This window comes from Capsella rubella, unplaced genomic scaffold (genome assembly GCF_000375325.1).
Source record: "Capsella rubella cultivar Monte Gargano unplaced genomic scaffold, Caprub1_0 scaffold_1, whole genome shotgun sequence".
In the NCBI taxonomy this organism is placed as follows: domain Eukaryota; kingdom Viridiplantae; phylum Streptophyta; class Magnoliopsida; order Brassicales; family Brassicaceae; genus Capsella; species Capsella rubella.
The window spans coordinates 8,623,028-8,641,543 of record NW_006238923.1 but is presented as its reverse complement, the minus strand read 5'-3'; the positions used below and the strand labels follow the sequence as shown (position 1 = coordinate 8,641,543).

The window sequence follows — 18,516 nt, the reverse complement described above, 5'->3', positions numbered from 1 at the left end:
CCTTGCAATAATGTTGGTCTAAGGACGAATAAAGTGTAATATCATCGGACGGTTGTAATTTTTTTGCCCCGGTGGGTTCTACGACGGAGCCGCCAAGTTTCGCGGTAAAAAATATTAACAAGAAAGACCCGATATGACAAGTGTCATAACCCCCTCCACAAGCCTGACGACTTCGTCAGTTCAGTTTTAAAAACTTTTTTTTTTTTTATCTTTTCACTTTTGACTTTGTCTAAAAGCACAGGCTGTAATAGCCTATGTGTGAGAGTACGGTGTATATCTGATCTTGTTTTCTACTATGATGTTGCAGCTACAAGACAAAATACCCACTTATGTATGAAAACTGAGGTACGTTTAGATTGATACAGCGAGACGTGTATTATGTGATGGACCTTTTGAATTTTTAAAAATTAACGATTGGGTCAATGAGTTTTGGAGATTATTATCGTTTTACACCTAACCACCACTGACTTTAAACCAAAACATGGATTGTTAAACACTATTTTTCATGTTGAAAATGTTCTCATAATTTGACTATTTCTTTATATGCACTTATCATGCTTAGTATGTAGACAAATTAACTTTTATTACATGTGATTGTGTTTTTTTCTTCTTCTTCTTCTTTCTCTTTTTGGTTAAGCAATTATTACATGTGTACATCAAGTCATGTAATAAAAATTTCAACATTTGTTTTCGTTTTTTCTTTTGGTTCCGTGGTTGTGTGGCTTGGAGATATTAATCTCACGAGACACGAGTTCATATATGATCTCATGTTATCTAGTTAAGTAAAGTAATAATTAACTGCGTGATTTTTATATAAAGTGTAGTTTTAGGAACCTGCATTTTTCGCCCGTGTGATAATAGTATGCTACTTTTGGTTTTAGTAGAGTAATGGCGATGGTCTCTCTTGGTAGCGTTGTATGATCGAAACCATTTCAAAGTTTGTTCATAAGATTTTCGGAATTAAATTCGTATTATTGACGTTCTGATATAGATATTAAAATACACAAGTAGTCAACTATATGAATATGAAGGTCACACAACTTTTTTTTATAAAAAGAATTGATATAGACTTAAACAAATTATATAGCATCCCCACTTTGACACTCCGTTGGTAAACGTTGAAATGAAAACGTTCCTATCTTTGTATTTATGAAATTAGTTATCATGTTTCTAAGACTTTGACTTATAAACCTTCGCAATTTTAATATAGGAAAAGGGAACAACTATGATGTAGATAGATATCTAAAGAAATTTAAATCGGACAAGTAAAGAACTTCTTTACTCACAAAGAAAAGTTTGTGCTTCACTTTAAATCGTATGGTTACAAAAGAATGGATGACATTTTACACGTAAACAGAAGTTAACGTTTTCCTTACAAAATTAGTAAAATTGCTTATTCGTTTCAAACACGCATGGGGGGAGTGAAAAAGCTATAAGTTGAATACGAAAAAAAGCTATAATGACAAAATTTTGGCACAATAATAGTTGAATTAGGAAGAAGGAAAAAGAGAAGATGAATACGAAGTTAAAGGAAAATTTATCCAAAATAAGAAAAAAGTCAAAAATATTTCATAAAAATGAGGTTCTTGGTTTATTAGTCGTCACATGTCCCTGACTCAGCATCTGACTGGATTAGACTCGACGCTTAAGTTTGGTGGTGGCCCTATCTCCTTCGTCTCTTTTAAGTTTGGAAAAAATGCTTGCAAAGATCTCATTAACATTCGTTTCCAAAAATGCAATATGAGATAAACTAGTATGAGAAGGTAGATGACAAAAAAAAACTATTAGATCGTTTCATCTTTACGTTATTTTTATTTAAAAGAAAGAATAATAATTGATATCAATAATGTTGATCTAATTTCTGTATAATTAGGAGAGAAATTTCAATTTAGTTGGAAGTTTTTCACTTATGCTAAGTTGGGTTATAATAAAACTAAAGCTAGGTTAAACAAATAACAAGTGGTACTAGAGCCTAGATGATTGAATCATGCTTATAGAAAACCATAAATAAAACTTCCAAGTTCCAACCATTAATGACTTCTCATCGCTCCAACAATAAACCTATACACACACACATATCATTTTTTTTTTGTCCCATTCCAAACGTTTTTCCCAACCACTCATATCTATATATTAATTTGCAATGGTATATATCATTTTGGTTTCTTTATAACATCCACTTCTCTGAAATATTGGAAGAATACAATACTTTCCTTTTGCTCGTTCACTTAACAACGTTCATAATCACATTAGAATAAGTAAAAGCACATGTAAAGTGGAGATGCGAGACGAGAAGTAAGAAACTTAATCACTTTTAATCACTAATTGCGGCTCGTCGCACATTTCGTTTGAAAGCATGCACATCGCACTTGGATTCTCCCTCTCTCGATCTTTATCTCTCTAATTCTTTTTTTTTTCATTTTTTTAAAAATACTTTTATGCACATTTACACTTCTTTCGTTTTATTATCATTTATAGTTAAAATATTTTAGGTGCTGATTTTCAAAAAAAAAAAAAAATTTGACGTGTTTTAATGGGTGTCATTTTTTCTAAAACCTATTTTTATGTGTATTTAAAATACTAAATCTGACTAAAGAACATGCTTTCGTGGAGCTGTAGCTAAATGCTACTCTCTCTCTCTCTTTTGTCAATTAATGAAATATAGCTATTTTGCCATTCGTGCTTCTCATCATCTCTTTCTGAACTTATTTATTATCGTCAGAGAGAGACTCACGTACGTTGTTGTATGAGTTAGTGATTTATTGGTGGTAATTGTGAAATAATTCGAATAACCAAACGTTTACACACTTGGTTATATAAGTTGCATGTTTATGATAATAATACATGTACACACCGACACGTCACACACTGCTAGCTATATGTGTGTATATATGTTCTCTAGGATGCTTAGAACAAAAAGTCAGAAACAGCAAATCATTGTTACCACTCACTGACACACATAAATACAGTCATACAGACGTACATATACACACATACAAGATAAGAAAAGAATGTAAAAGAAAGCATATAATATAGTGTAGTGACTTGTACATATGTGGTGTTCTAGAAAATCAGAAAACTTGGAAGGTTAGGTGGCAACCCAAATTGAGAGGAGAAGAATCGAAATGGAGTGGGCATCTCGTAAATCATTTAGGCACCCTTCATTTTTTTCTTTTCTTGAGATCTGTAGGAAAAAAAAGAATAGGGCTCATCAGTATTAGTTGGACGTCATTATCATAAACCACGTTTGATCTCTCATTTTATACGTAAATGGATATAATCAAATTCTAAAAAGGATTTATTTGTAAAAAAATCATGTTTTAGAAAGACGTGTCGCAGTGGATGTTTACACATGTTATTCAAAAGTATACATATATATATATATATATATATATCTCTTTCCTAGTATATATAAAGGTATCCCTTTTTAATTTAGGATGTGTAAATCCGTGGGCTTGTAATTGTATGCATCTTCATATTGAAAGATAAGGTTGATCATGAGAAAACAATTTTGCAATGTATTTTCATTTTTAAGCATTTCTAAAATGGATATATGTTTCTACGGGTTGCACCGTGGAAATGTCGGGAATCGTGTTCTTTGAGGGAGCATTAACTCTAGATGTTGATTGATGTATCTGAAACCTAAAATAAAAAAAAAATAACAAAGCATGAATGAATCTGCAGCTGCCCTTTTAACTCATCAAATTCCAAGAAACACACAAAAAAGAAAGAAAGGAGAAGACGAACAAATGCTTTTTGCTCAAAGTTTTCAACTCATTCAATAATCAACACTCACATGCCGTTATCTTGAAGGCCGCCCCTCGAAGTTGGACATTCCTATATCAAGAACAAAACATATTTCCCTAATTCATACTTAGTATATATTGAGTTTTAAACTATATACATATGTTGGTTTTAGTGAATTAAAAATGAAGCTTATGTATATATCCGTCAAGTAAAAATATTTTAAGAGACCTTACCATTAGAGCAAAAATTCAAATTTAGTATGACTAAGACCAAAATATATCATTTTTGAAATTTATATACAAGTTAGAGACAATTTTCATAGTAATAATTTGTACATAAGATTATGGGCCTTTGCGTTAAAAATATAATAAAATGATAATGGGCCTTACTGCAGAAAACAATGGTTTATGAATATGGGCCTTAATGAAGCAAATATTGGGCCCAATACGATTCTGGCTATCGTCTTCGACGGGTAAGATTCACGACGAACAGAAAAATTTCTCAGCCGGAGTTGACTTCAAACTCTCATTGATCAGATCGGCGCCAAACTTTCTAAACGCAAAATGGGGACCAAGAGAATCATGATCGTGGGTTTGGCTTATTTAGCTTTTCTCTCCGTTGTTAAAGCTCTTTCTGATGAACCAGAACTTGGTTCTGCTCGTGTCGTCTTCCAGGTTCATTCTTCGTCTTCTCCTCTTTGCTACTATTGAACCCTATTGGCGCTAAAATATACCAAATTTGGATATTGATTTTGCTACATTTGTGTATTTTGGATTTAGTAGTGTTCTTCGTTTTGGGGGTTTTTAGACTTCAGGATCAAAATCGTAAATGTATGAATTTGGCGACGATTTCAGTTTTAAGTTGAAATTCTCTAAATGGTATGTGAAATGGATGATAATGGTGTGCAGACTAGTTATGGAGATATCGAATTTGGATTCTATCCCACTGTTGCGCCCAAGACAGTAGACCATATCTTCAAGCTTGTTCGTTTAGGAGGCTACAACACTAATCATTTCTTCAGGGTATGTGACTTAAAGGCTCATGCTTTGATGTCATTATTCATCTTTGGCTGTTTCTTTTTTTTGGATAGAAGGGGATAAGTGTGAGTGAGTCATTTTGCAGGTTGATAAAGGTTTTGTTGCTCAAGTTGCGGATGTGGCGAGTGGACGATCAGCCCCGATGAACGAAGAGCAGAGGGAAGAAGCTGAGAAGAAAATTGTGGGAGAGTTCAGTAATGTCAAGCATGTGAGAGGTATTCTTTCCATGGGAAGGTATATATTGATTTTCCATCTCGTATGGTTTGGTTTGTTTTTATATTTTCTATGAATGTCCTGTTTTTGTTGTGTTCATGTCTTCTTGGTGAAGGGTATTGCATTGTGATGTCTTTACCTCTTTCGTGGTTTTGTTTTGTTTTTCCTCTGTAGATATGACGATCCAAACAGTGCACAATCGTCATTTTCGATGCTTCTTGGTAATGCTCCTCATCTTGATCGCCAGGTCAGCTTATCTAATTCAGCGCAGACTATTTGCTTGATCTCATTTCTGAGATGACTAGTAATAAGATTGGTGATATTCAACAGTATGCTGTGTTTGGTAAAGTTACTAAAGGAGATGAAACATTGAGGAAGCTAGAAGAAGTTCCCACTCGCCGTGAGGGGATCTTTGTAATGGTATATTTCCAATACAACTTACTGGCCTTTCAAAACCGGGATATTTTTTTCGTTTGGCCTAGTAAATAGTTCGATTTTTCTACCTTCTCTTTTGCAGCCGACGGAGAGGATCACGATTTTGTCGACATACTATTACGGTAAATGTAGTCAATTCCCATCAATTTGTTTGTTAGCTCAAATAGTTCTGATAATTTCTTCTCCTGACTTGTGATGCTGACATGGGACACTTCAATTATGGTTAACTACAGTCCATAAAGAGATGTGACTCTAGCCTGAATTGCTTTAAATCAGGTCATTCATGTGTCCTCTAGGTGATTAGACTGAGGATCTAGCCTTTTGAACGATTGGTTCTGTTTTGGATCATAATAAAACTAGTGCTGACAATTAAGAATCTGTGTTAGTACTCTTAATCAGAGAAGCAGAGATCTCTTTACATGGAATTCACAGGTTAAATTCGTCTAATCTTTTTCTTAGACACGAAAATGGAGAGCTGTGAAGAAGAAAGATCAGTACTGAAAAGAAGGCTTCAAGCATCTTTTGTCGAGGTCGAAAGACAGGTGACTGAAATGTCTATAGATCATGTTTTGATGATAAGGCTCCACATATTTGTATGAAAAATCATAATAGTTATGGTCCCTTGTGTTTTAACAGAGAATGAAGTGCTTCCCGTGAATCCGTGTAACGTAAGAACTGTTCAACAAAAGCCTACACAACACCAAGGGAACACAAAGGTAAACGTATGTCTAGTAAAAAACTCAGAATGCTAGACAGATCCATTTGTTATGGGTGTTTTCATCAGTGTGAGAGATTGTAGTTTAACAGTGTAAACAGTTTTGAGACATTGAATCATGGTTTGTTTCCTTCATGGTCTGCAAAATCTGATATCACCGGGACAAAATCCCAGGTTCTGAGCACCAAATAGTCAAATTCTGATCTAATGAAATAAACTAGCTCGGAGGAAATAGCAACAACACATGTGCTATGCTTTTGTTGCTCCTCTCTCTCTCTCTCTTTAAAAAAACAAGGCATGTCTCTCAATTCACACAATTAGTCTTTTCACTTTCGTTGACTCTTGTCTCTTCCTTCATCCTCACTTTTTGTCCATTTCCTCTTAATTTTACATTTTATGATTTTGTCTTTTGAGTCTGAAAACCCAAACATTACTACATCTTCTGCATTTAAGGAGGTGGCTTGTTGTGTCTGTTGTTTAGGGTTTATAAAAGGACTCTTAAACAAATTAGACCTCAAGTTTTTTTTTTTAGTTAGAAAACCTATAGGTTTGTGTTGGGGAATTGTAGTGGTGTGACAAGTTTAGGTGACCCACACAGTACTTGTATTAGCCCATTGGTTGCATTTCGTATCCGGCGTTTTATACAATTCAATTGTCTATAACAAATAGTAGTAAAATAAAATCTGACACGTGATTTGATTCACGTATCCACCACTTTATGGATCAGAATCACAATCCAAGTTGATTCCTTTAGCAATGTATTTGCGGTGGTGTAGAGAGAGTTGCATGAATGTATATGACGAGCCAAGACTTGTTGTAAAATTGTTTATCATCTAATCAACTCAACTACGAATAGATTTATACAATTGAAAAATGATGTCGGTACAATACACACAATGTTTTCTTTTGGCCCCAAACACACTGTTTTAAACAAGTAGCAATTTATATATAACACAAAAAGATATAAATTTTGTAACCCGTCAACTCTTTATTATTTACATCCTTCAATATCTTAGAATTTGATTTACTTCACAATTCTTTCCTAGCTTAATAATTGTTTTAAATTTGATGAAATTCCGATTTTTTTTTAACTTATACTACATTATATTGTTCTTTATAAAGAGTTTTGCATTCTGAGTTTGTCAAGTTTTAGGACATTTATAGTAAAGTCTTTTACATTTTTAAGTGATTGATGACAAAACTAGTGTATTCTAGTTACATTGTTCTTTATAAATAGTTGACGTTTTGATTTTGTCAAGTTTTAGGACATTTATAGTAAAGTCTTACATTTTAAAGTGTTTGATGACAAATTGGTGTATGTTTAATGTAATGTAGTTTTTTTTTTTTTTTCATATTATGTCAAAGGTCAAAACCAAAGATATTATCTTTAATATTGTATCTACTTACATTATTATTTGTTAGGGCTTAAACTGATTTTATTGAAATCTTCTAAGGCATATTGCAAGTCAAAGTCACAAGATTATAACTCGTTTGTTTTCAATGACTTCAAATTAACTTCTTTGTTTCCAAGTGTTTGAATAACTACAAAAATTTTCGCTATTTATTTTTGTTTTCTAACGTAGCTATTGTGTAATAAAGTTCTGGCCAAATAGTTATGTCTGAGTACAAAATTGAATACATTGTTTTATACCTCCAGATAATATCTGGTCCGTATTTAAATTTAATTATTTATAACATATAAAAATATATGATATATAAATTCCAACAATTAATATTACATTGCAATGTGACATCAATATATATCGAGAAATTGGATTTTGTGAGAGGACAACAGTGGCAGGACATCACATGAGGGCTTCATATATACAAACCCTACATTTACTATTTCATTTTTGTTTTCATAAAATTTGTAAAAAAAACCTTTGTGGGTTTAGGACAAAATGTTCATGTTTGGATCCGTCAGATAAATTTGTAAACATGTTAATATTTGCACCGATCACCAAATGTTGAAATTTGGTATGAGTGTATCTGTTTTTGGTCAGGATCAAATGTACTCTTTTTCACTTCCAAATTCTTCATCTGCATCACATTTATCAAAGTAATATATAATAATATTGACCAATTAAAGCTCATTTCTTTGCTTACCTGTATTTAGTATCATGATAGAATCATATATATACTACTTAGTTTAAGAAAATATTGTTAACCTAGGGTACAGTATAAACCAATTTAAATAATGTGAAAACTTATATACAATACTAACTTGTTTGTCTAGCTATACTCCAAAATTTCAAGTTTTAGATCGATATATCATTTTGAATCAACAGGAGATCATGCCACTTGTTATAGCAGTACAAGTCTTTCTCAAACGTAGCTATTGAAAAAGAATCCAATAGAATCTCAAAGATATCGAAAATGTCAAACTATTCTATCATACATTTTGAAGATTCGTATATATTAGATCTTAGTGAAATAATGTTAGTTAGGAATTTAGGTTGAATGTCATATATACAACGTAAACCATTTTTTAATTTTATTTTTATTATGAGAGTGGATATAGTTCTTTCAAATATTGTCTTCTCATCATTCTATCAGCAATTTTATTTAAAGTCGAGTCGACATGCCGACAAATTTAAAATACATATCAAAACCTCATGAACTAATTGTGTGTTTAGTATAATATGATTTTATGAATCTATGTTAACAAAATACTTTTTATATGTATGTGGTTGGTATAGAGTCAAGTTCATGCGAAATCAATATCAATAATTATTATAGATTTCGTTTAAACCTAATCATACTAATAAGTAGAGAACGCAAATCGGATTCGATCTCAAGAATCCTGATCCTACCTACATCCAAAACTAGTTATATGTAGGCCAGGAAGGTGCCACAACACACACACACACACACGTAATCGTACAATAATTAAAGAGTTTATTAATATTGTTTTAAAAGTTAATTAAGAAGATTCTCTTCTGTGTAATCCGAACCCCAAGGACGTTGTTTAGTGATAATACTATATAATCTGAAAATCTTTGGAACATCGTCTTTACACTGTTCCACTAGTAATTGTATATATGGTTCCATCAATCTATAAGTATTAAAAAAATGAGTTATGATTATTATTTTATACATTTGTTATGTAAAATGAAAAAAAAAACAGAGATTGCGAGACAACACATGCCATGTTTTAAAATCTCGGGGATGGGTTGGTTTTATCGTTATATGTCTTTGACCGTCAACAATGTTTGGCTCCTCGATCGTTTATTTTATTTTATTTTATTTTTTTTTAACCTTTTAACCCATACCATGAAATGTCCGCAACTAAACTATTTACTTGTGACATGATAAGCATCTTCTCATTAAAATCTTGATATTGGTCGGTCTAGGGTTTGCTACAAACAGATAACAAGTTTCTTTTTTCAAACTACACTTGTTTTATTAGTATATATAAAAACAAGTGTACTACATATAGCTGAGTAGTGAGTACTAGCTAGCCTAGCTAGTAGTAGTCAGTTCATTTAACTTTTATAAATTGATATTTATTCAAGGTATATTCTTTTTTCAAATTTTATAAATTACTAACATTAGTAGTTGAGTAACATTTTAATGATGTAATTAAAGTCAGAGAAAACGGCACAAAATTAAGAGATGGGGTTCCTAATTAATAGGAAAGCTACTGATCTCGGACTGTGTGTAAGGGTAGGTCTCATTAAAAGCATATGCATGTTGTTGTTCTTATTCACTCCGCCGGAAATTAACCGCATTATTCTCTCAGCTTCCCATTCCAATTCAAACCCTCAAGTCTCGTTTGAATTCTGATGACTTGGACGAATCAAAATAGTCTATAAAACTATATCCAATGTCTATATAAGTGTTCTTTGTGTTTGCTTTACATGTGTGTGTTCGTCAATGTAGTTCATCATGCATGTTACATGTGTGTATCAAAGTATATCCGAATCTGAACTAAAATTAGTCGCTTCCAATTGGATGATTCTTTTCATAGTAATCCAAGAAGTTTGATTTAGTTTTTTCGGTACAAGTAATCTGTCCTGTAGCTTTGGGGTTATTTTCAAACAAAACATGCACATATACACTAATTTTCAAACTTAATTGATACCAAACCATGCAAAATAAAATTTAAGTCAATACAAGTCTAATAAAAAAAGACAAATGCATATTTTCATTATTAGGCTAAAAGATTATGTAAGTTACATATGTATAGATCAAGACCATGTTGACAACGAAAAGAATATGAGATTAAAACCGGATCAAAAGCGAACATCTACCACATAATAAAGGAAAAATCAACGAACTGCAAATCGAATCGACAATCAAATGCATATATCTCTGCATCTACCACATGATACTCAAATTAGATTTTTGTGGAAGGTATTTTTTTTTTTTTTTTCTGAAAAATCAGAGTTGTCGACTGTAAACATCCAAAACATGATCCGTAATTTGGTTTCAACATTTTTTGGTATTTTCTTGTACCATATGTCCTACACTCTTTTCATGATATAGACCACTATCACTAAAAAAAGACTATGAAATTATGACCTTAATTTATTCACTCTTATATATATAATAGATTAATAATAATACAGTTTTTGTTCTTTCATATATTTCGATATTACATCAAATATGTGAAGAACGTATACATACAAGTTCCACAGCCATTGAATCTCCAAATGTAATCAGTGTAAGAGTTTGAAATGACAAACAAAAATGGTAAGAAAAGAGAGAGAGAGAGAGGAGAATTAATATAAGAGAAAAGAGAAGTGATTAAAAAAAGAAAGAGAGAAGAGGGACAAGGAAGTAATAGATATAACGTGGGGATGCAATGGTGAGACTGACAGAGAGAGAAGGCAAAGAGGGACAGTTTAGTTTGGCGATAAACACACATTTTGCCATTTAAAACCCCACTTGATCCCTCTTCTCCTTTCCATGGCCCTCCCCTCCTTTTCTACGTCCCTTTCCCTTCCCCTCTTCTTATTTTTTTCTTCTTTGTTTCTTCTACTTGGATGCCTCTTGTGCCAAAAATGTTGCAATGAGTTAATTCTCTACTTGTCCCGGTTTTGGAAATCCTCTGTAGCCTCGTGGACTCACCTTTGATTTCACAAAGAGTTGCAAGCATGAATTTACATGGTTTAACGTTTTTGGATTTTTTAATTTAACTAGGGTTTAGCCAAAACGGAACCGAATAACGTAATTTAAACCCCGGTCGTGTTTTCGATTATGTTCTTTTTTTTTTGGTCCCATACCTAGTCATGACTGTAAACTCTCTATCATATCCTTTTGATATAGGTTCTGGTCTCGTCCTATGAGATATATGAAACTCTTTTGGTAACGAGTACTTTATCACAAGACATATTTAATAAATATATATATGATTAACTAGAAAATTTCTTAACGAGCCGCCTGAAATTTATATGGAGTTATATCTAGTGATTAGCCATGTGTTCAATATTGAGAAAATGAAACATGTAGCTTTGAAGTTCCAATAAAGGTTGTTAAAGTTGAAGTTGATACTACACCATGTGAGCTCGTTAGAAAGAAGGTTAAGTGGAACAGGAATATCTAAGAGCTAGAAAAAAAAAACTCGACGTGGTACTGATCAGTTTTACACATGTAACAATCAAGACGTTGGTCTCGTGGGAAAGTAAGTTTAGAAGCTTACTCAAAATAAACAGTATCTTTTTGTACTAAGCTAGATGATAATGAAAAAAAATTAATAACAAAAATAATAATAAATAGTTGAAAGCTAGGACACTCTTATTAAAGAAACATAACCCACACCCTCCCTCCATGCACTTGTCTCTTCTCCCTTCTTCTTCTTCTTCTTCTTCTTCTCCTTCATCATCTTCTCTCTCTCTCTTCATAAATTTGCATTATAAAAACACATCCACTTTGCTCCTCCCTCTTCAACACCTTCTTCTCCACTCTCATTCCCTCTCTCTCTCTCTGACACATTAACTACTTATCCTTTCTTGCATTCTTCTCTCTTTCTACACACAACACACAATTTTAAAATATATCAAGAAAGAAGATGTCGAGCAGAAGATCCTCACGTTCAAGACAGTCAGGAAGCTCAAGAATCTCTGACGATCAGATTTCAGATCTTGTTACTAAGCTCCAACACCTCATCCCTGAACTCCGCCGCCGCCGTTCTGACAAGGTATACATACATATATATACACTTCAATAATACATTATTATATAGTCTTTCTTGCATATACATACATACATACTTGTTTTGTATACAAATAAGTAAGCTTGCACATGGACTTAGAAAATTCAAATGATTTGGAACCATATACTAGTATATTGCATGGTGAAATCCAACGGCGTGTAGCGTAAAGACATGTGGCCTACAATTAACTATCCGTAGATAAAGTAACATTAATTCACAGCCTCATTTATGCATTATATCTTGTTTGTTCTCTGAATGTTTTTTTGCAATTAAATTCACAAGTTGGTGGTGTGGGACTCAGTTTGTTCCCTTCCTACTTCCACGTACCTTTACTCCATGTCTCCTCATTACTCTTCTCCACCTATATGCTCACCATCATTCTATATATAGCTGAGATATAGGATTCATAAATTGTGGCCGTTTATACCGTTGTGCACATTGAAGTGGTAATCATGAGAAAAAAAATGTTTCTGTTCAACCTTGAAGATATATATGAAATTGGTACAAAAGAAGGATATATCAATTAAAGTAGTAGCACATGTGTGGTCACGTACTCTTTGTAAGGATCTAAAAATTTGATCGTTGTATATATATTTTGTACTTCTTAACTAATAATAAAATGTTTTAAAAAATTGGACAGGTGTCAGCATCTAAGGTACTACAAGAGACTTGCAACTACATCAGGAACTTACACAGAGAAGTTGATGACCTCAGTGACCGTTTGTCTGAACTCTTGGCTTCGACGGATGACAACAGCGCCGAAGCAGCCATCATTAGGAGCTTGCTTAATTATTAAACCTTCGTATGCCATTAATTAATCTGAGAGCTATATTAATCATCCGTTTCCGGCCACCAAATTTATCTTATATAATTATGAGTATCTCTGTTTACTTCTACTTCATATATTATGAGATATAGCTAGGGTTTCGGGTCATTGTGTAGGCCAACTCATATATTATATGATATATATGGTTATATATGTATGTATGTATGCATCTTAATTGTATGTGATGAGGGTCCAGACCTGGCTGTATAGTAGCCATGTATCATGAGATCCTCTAAATATTATGATTAATGACACGGTCCATTTCCATTTTCCTTGACTCTTTTGTTGTTCTACTCATCATGTTATATATTTCGTCTTATAATATTAATTTTGCTACGATAAAACATGCTGATGACTGATGAGGAGATCATCGTCGGTGTAATGCCTTGAAGTTTCTTGGTTAATGAAATTAAGAGTAATATACTTACGTGTATACATTAAAATACATAATTTTTGCTTTGGAAGTATGTACAAATTTAAAAACGTGGAGAAGTTGTGATTGAATTTAAATTGTTTAAAATATGATAGAAACAGACGAAGACCTCGATGTTTTCGAGGTCGTTTTAGTTTGGATTGTCTGTTTTTTAAAAATATTATCTATGGTGTATGGTATGGTCGTGCCACTTTTATTTAAAATCCTCCTGCATGTGATCATTAATGCGTGATCTTCGTCGTTTATTATAGTAACACGTATTGACTCGATAATTACAGTAAATCAATAGGCTTTTGTGTATATTCAGTAGATAATTCATGATTCAAATGCTAAAATCAATTTAATTAATTAATATGTCTCGAGCAAATACGAAAAGCATATGTATGGTAGATTAAAAAGAAAATATTATGGATATCAAGAAGAAGGTTATATACTTTTATTTGAACAGACAGAAATTATTGCGCCTTAAAGGTCATATATACTTTTTGTTTGGTTGTTATTTTAATTTATGAGCACAAAGAACTATGTGCTGGTTTGCATATTTCTTCATAGAAGAATTCAAATATGATGAAATTAGTACTATATGGCTTAGAGACATGTGATAATGTGATACACGTTCAGGAGATGGTAACACGTTTTTAATGATAATCTCTCGATTTATTATTAGTTACGTTTTAACATATTATTTAAGATACATACATGCTTTGTATTTTATTTTGCGACAAATCTAATAGTTTGAGGTATCACAAATTCTACGTGAATGAAGAAACCTTTACTATCGACCCTAAAATCATTGACTAATGAGCCTTGGCCCAATTATGCTAACAAAAGAGCCTTGCCCCAATTAATATTCCCAGCTAGACTTCCTTTACTTGTTTGCTCTTGTTGTAATGTGAATTTTGGTTTGTTCTCTCAATTCTCAAACATACGAATGAGTCTACTACAATCCAAGATCTCATAATATACATTAAGAAGGAAGAGGCTTTGTAATATGAGTTTTTGTGTGAAGGCCTTTTAATACTTGAAAAAAAAACAATTAAAAATACTTAGAAAATTAATATTTATAAACTATATGTATGTGAATGAGAGCTCAAATAGTAAGAGAGAAAAAAAAAACTTAGAGCGTGTGCATCGGTTTTACGTCCTTGATCATAATTTTTTTTTTCTTTTTTACTTTTAGCTTTTTCTATAAAAAAAAAAAGAAAGAAACCAATCGCGGGCCGCCACGTGTCAGTGGAGCCCGCGATTAATGAAGAAAGAAGTGCAGGACGGTCGCGATTATGAGAACGTCCTTTCGTTTCTGTTTCATTTTTGATTTTTTTTGTTTTTAATGGGAGGGACGGACGATTAGGTACGCCGTTGCCCTTGCCCTTACAGAGGAGAAGAAGTAGATAAGACAGTGAGCCTATGATTACAAGAATTGAGGGGAAGTCGACTTCAGAACCACAAACCACAGATAACATTTTTCTGGCTACGCGTTTGAATTGATTACACTTTACTACATTATCCACAATAGTAAGCATGAGAATAATTCATGCATGCATATCTTTCATGTTACCATATGCTTCTCTAAGTTTCCATTTATTTTTCTATGTTATGATGATTAGAATGTTATAACAGACAAACACAAACCTAAACGTAAAGAAACAATCAGAGCCTAACATTCGTAGAAGCAACAGTTTATGCTAGTTTTAGTAACTCGTGGTTATTCATAAAAGCATTTGAACACAATTTATAAAACTTTTAGAATATATTTAAAAAAAATGGCTAGGAGCGACCACTTTGTACAGCAGTTGGGCCAATAATAAGATATTTTATCATAAAACCGACCAAAAATGTCTAAGAAAGTTGATAATTCGGACTTGAAGGAAAAGAAAAAGAAGAAACTGGCCTCGCATATAAAGTGGGCTTTGTGTCAAAACATAATATGTAGTGATGGAGAATTCTTGTTCCCGAAAGTATGTTTGCCTACCATAGAGAAAAAGTCATGTTCTGTAAAAGGTTTCTATAAAGAAGAAGTCTAATCATATCATAGACTAGTGAGTATTACCATGTAGGGCCTTAAGAGTTTGCTTTCATATCATAGAGACATAGACTAGTGATACTGATACCCATGTAAGACCCCTTAAGAGTTTGCTTGCACATCGACCAAATTCACAAGTTTTAATTTAAGATTGAAATATACTTATGTTTAATTGTGCGCATTGTCGTGCAAACATCCAAATGTAAATCGAGATCATGTGTATTGTTGAAAGAAAAGTCTATTAAACATTACTTTAAACATAAATTACACAATAGCTTGGTATCAAGAATGAACCATCTAAACAAATAACTTGGTATCAGAAACTACAATAACCCGAATCTAACAAGTTGGATACAATCATACAGCATAGTAAAATATACAAGCCCATATCCACCTTCTCCAATACCTATATACAACGTGAATGTATAGTAGTAGAATCACCTCTCTCTCTCTCTTATCGGCTTTGAGTCTTGTCTCCTATTTTATATACTCATATAATAAAGAATAAAGAAAAAACCAAGTTTTATAGCCTAGCCTGGCTAGTATTTAGCCTATAAGTGGTGTATGTATAGTCTAAACAAGATTCATTTCACCACCATCCTTCTTCTTCTTTCTTTAATTTTCTTTTCTCTACTCTGAACCGAGAGGACAAGGTGGTGGAGAAATAACAAAACAATCAACAAGAGACATGTCTTGTAACAATGGCTTAGCTTTCTTTCCTCCAAATTTCAGTCTCCAAAACCATCACCAAGAAGAAGAAGATCATCCTCAACTCCTTCAAGACTTCAATGGTATATTATATCACATTAACACCTTTCACAAAATTTTCAATTCCTCTGTTGTTGCTTCTCACGTTCTGCTCTGTTTCTTTTTCAGGGTTTCTAGGTAAGAGATCTCCAATGAACAACGTACAAGGGTTTTGCAATTTGGAGATGAACGGAGAGGAAGAGTATTCAGACGATGGATCTAAGATGGGAGAGAAGAAGAGGAGACTAAACATGGAGCAATTGAAGACGCTAGAGAAGAACTTTGAGCTTGGTAACAAACTCGAGTCAGATCGTAAACTAGAGCTGGCTCGTGCTTTGGGATTACAACCTAGACAAATCGCTATTTGGTTCCAAAACAGAAGAGCTCGATCCAAAACAAAACAGCTAGAGAAAGACTACGACATACTTAAGCGTCAGTTCGACAGTCTCAGAGATGAAAACGAAGTTCTTCAAACTCAAAACCAAAAGCTTCAAGCTCAGGTAATAACGAAACTTCATAATAAGACAACAAAAGATTCAAGCTCAGCTCTGTTTCTTTGTTCTTTTAGTTAGGAGTTTCTTAGTAGGGTTTATATTGAATTATGCAGGTAATGGCATTGAAAAGCAGAGAACCAATAGAATCAATCAATCTGAACAAAGATACGGAAGGATCATGTAGTGACAGAAGTGAGAACATTTCTGGTGACATAAGACCACCGGAGATGGACAGCCAATTCGCTTTAGGCCATCCACCGACAGCTACAACGATGCAGTTCTTTCAGAATCCATCGTCAGAACAGAGAATGGTGAAAGAAGAGAACAGTATCAGTAACATGTTCTGTGGAATTGATGACCAGTCTGGCTTTTGGCCATGGCTTGACCAGCAACATTACAATTGAAATGTGATTCCATATTTCTTTTTTTTTTTTTTTTGTATCAAATTAAATTTTGTAACATTCTTGTTCTTTAAAAAGAAGTGATCAGACGATCCCATTTCATATTTCAAGAATCTATGATTAGTCTAGCTACATACATGCATAAGCAAAAGATCACACTAGTTTTTGTTATCAGTAATAAGATGTAAAATAATATGGGGAATATTCATCATATTATATAATAATTATTAATCAATCATATGGGACCGATGATTAGACAACAAATTAAATAAAAAAGCCTGAACCATGTGGTTGTATATCGTAACAACTCATATCCAGAACGCTGAGGGGAAAAAAAAATATCAAAATCAAAATCCACCAAAAAGACTTTTCCATGAAACAAATTATGCTTATGTCAATAAATCACTCTGTCACGACAACAAAATGAAGGACATTATCCTAAAATTCTGTAACTCCTACGAGAGATTACATTAAGGAGTACAAAGTTTGTATTGATTATGAATTCAATTTATGAACTGTAGACATCATATAGTTAAAGCGGTACATTTCAAGTAAAATTATGAAGAAGTGTGAAAGAAAGAGTATCAAATTTTTACAGATTCCGAGGAGAGGAAGAAGACAAATAGAATTGGAAAGTGGTCATTCTCCTTTCTGAAAATGGACCCAACACTTTCTTACCCTTTCATCGACACTGACATCGCCCAAGACGACTCCAAATATATTATTCAAGACTTATAAGCCATCTCTTACAAAACAAACACACACACATATAATGGAGTACAAGCCATCTCTTACACAAATATAAACCATCCTTACCGTTTGATTGAATTGAGTATGCATGACTGTTGCATTGCAGCGATGTATGTGTAACAAGACATAGGTTGACACGTAAAGTAAAACTATGAAAGAGTATTATTATAATAACCATGAGCTTTGTGGTCGATGGAAAGGTTAAAGAGTTTTCGTTAATGATTAGTTTTACGGGATGGGTTTATGAATAAGTTATTGATTGGGGGAACAAGATAGCGACATAATCTGAAGGCAAGAAGATTTTTATCTTTATATTATAACGTTGACAACTAAACACCTAAGGGAGATTAAGCTTGTAAATTAATGCCATTTTGGATTTAATTAATTCAAGAATCTTCATGGGATCATGTGCATTCTCCTTAATCTAATGTTTTTATGCCTTACTGCACTACTTTTCTAATGATATATTCTTATACGCAAATTTCTAAATCTTTTGGCATTTACAGGATGCCAACACGCAATTCCACTCCTCTAAGAA

General features: G+C 33.0%; 3 protein-coding genes across 3 annotated transcripts; all 3 read left to right on the top strand.

Moving 5' to 3' along the window:
- Window positions 1–4,250: 4,250 nt before the first annotated feature.
- LOC17900238 (peptidyl-prolyl cis-trans isomerase CYP23) lies at window positions 4,251–6,282 on the top strand. Its single transcript, XM_006304118.2, has 8 exons — window positions 4,251–4,421; window positions 4,656–4,769; window positions 4,870–5,018; window positions 5,172–5,244; window positions 5,328–5,417; window positions 5,515–5,554; window positions 5,892–5,974; window positions 6,069–6,282. Exons 1-8 carry the CDS (start codon window positions 4,311–4,313, stop codon window positions 6,087–6,089), a joined length of 681 nt encoding a protein of 226 aa, XP_006304180.1. The 5' UTR covers window positions 4,251–4,310; the 3' UTR covers window positions 6,090–6,282.
- Window positions 6,283–11,763: 5,481 nt separating this feature from the next.
- Window positions 11,764–13,401, top strand: LOC17899895 (transcription factor PRE6). Its single transcript, XM_006303405.2, has 2 exons — window positions 11,764–12,289; window positions 12,945–13,401. The coding sequence occupies exons 1-2, from the start codon at window positions 12,161–12,163 to the stop codon at window positions 13,098–13,100; spliced, it is 285 nt and encodes a 94-aa protein (XP_006303467.1). The 5' UTR covers window positions 11,764–12,160; the 3' UTR covers window positions 13,101–13,401.
- A 2,778-nt stretch (window positions 13,402–16,179) lies between these two features.
- Window positions 16,180–17,332, top strand: LOC17897504 (homeobox-leucine zipper protein ATHB-23). Its single transcript, XM_006304064.2, has 3 exons — window positions 16,180–16,377; window positions 16,463–16,833; window positions 16,941–17,332. Exons 1-3 carry the CDS (start codon window positions 16,275–16,277, stop codon window positions 17,229–17,231), a joined length of 765 nt encoding a protein of 254 aa, XP_006304126.1. The 5' UTR covers window positions 16,180–16,274; the 3' UTR covers window positions 17,232–17,332.
- Window positions 17,333–18,516: the final 1,184 nt, after the last annotated feature.

Excerpts from the sequence above, each read along its gene's own strand:
- LOC17900238 (XM_006304118.2), top strand. The coding sequence starts at position 4,311 with ATGGGGACCAAGAGAATCATGATCGTGGGTTTGGCTTATTTAGCTTTT. Across the intron at positions 4,770-4,869 it reads ACACTAATCATTTCTTCAGG|GTTGATAAAGGTTTTGTTGC; the intron begins GTATGTGACTTA and ends GTCATTTTGCAG. Across the intron at positions 5,418-5,514 it reads GTGAGGGGATCTTTGTAATG|CCGACGGAGAGGATCACGAT; the intron begins GTATATTTCCAA and ends TCTCTTTTGCAG.
- LOC17899895 (XM_006303405.2), top strand. The coding sequence starts at position 12,161 with ATGTCGAGCAGAAGATCCTCACGTTCAAGACAGTCAGGAAGCTCAAGA. Across the intron at positions 12,290-12,944 it reads GCCGCCGCCGTTCTGACAAG|GTGTCAGCATCTAAGGTACT; the intron begins GTATACATACAT and ends AAAATTGGACAG.
- LOC17897504 (XM_006304064.2), top strand. The coding sequence starts at position 16,275 with ATGTCTTGTAACAATGGCTTAGCTTTCTTTCCTCCAAATTTCAGTCTC. Across the intron at positions 16,378-16,462 it reads ACTCCTTCAAGACTTCAATG|GGTTTCTAGGTAAGAGATCT; the intron begins GTATATTATATC and ends TTTCTTTTTCAG. Across the intron at positions 16,834-16,940 it reads ACCAAAAGCTTCAAGCTCAG|GTAATGGCATTGAAAAGCAG; the intron begins GTAATAACGAAA and ends TGAATTATGCAG.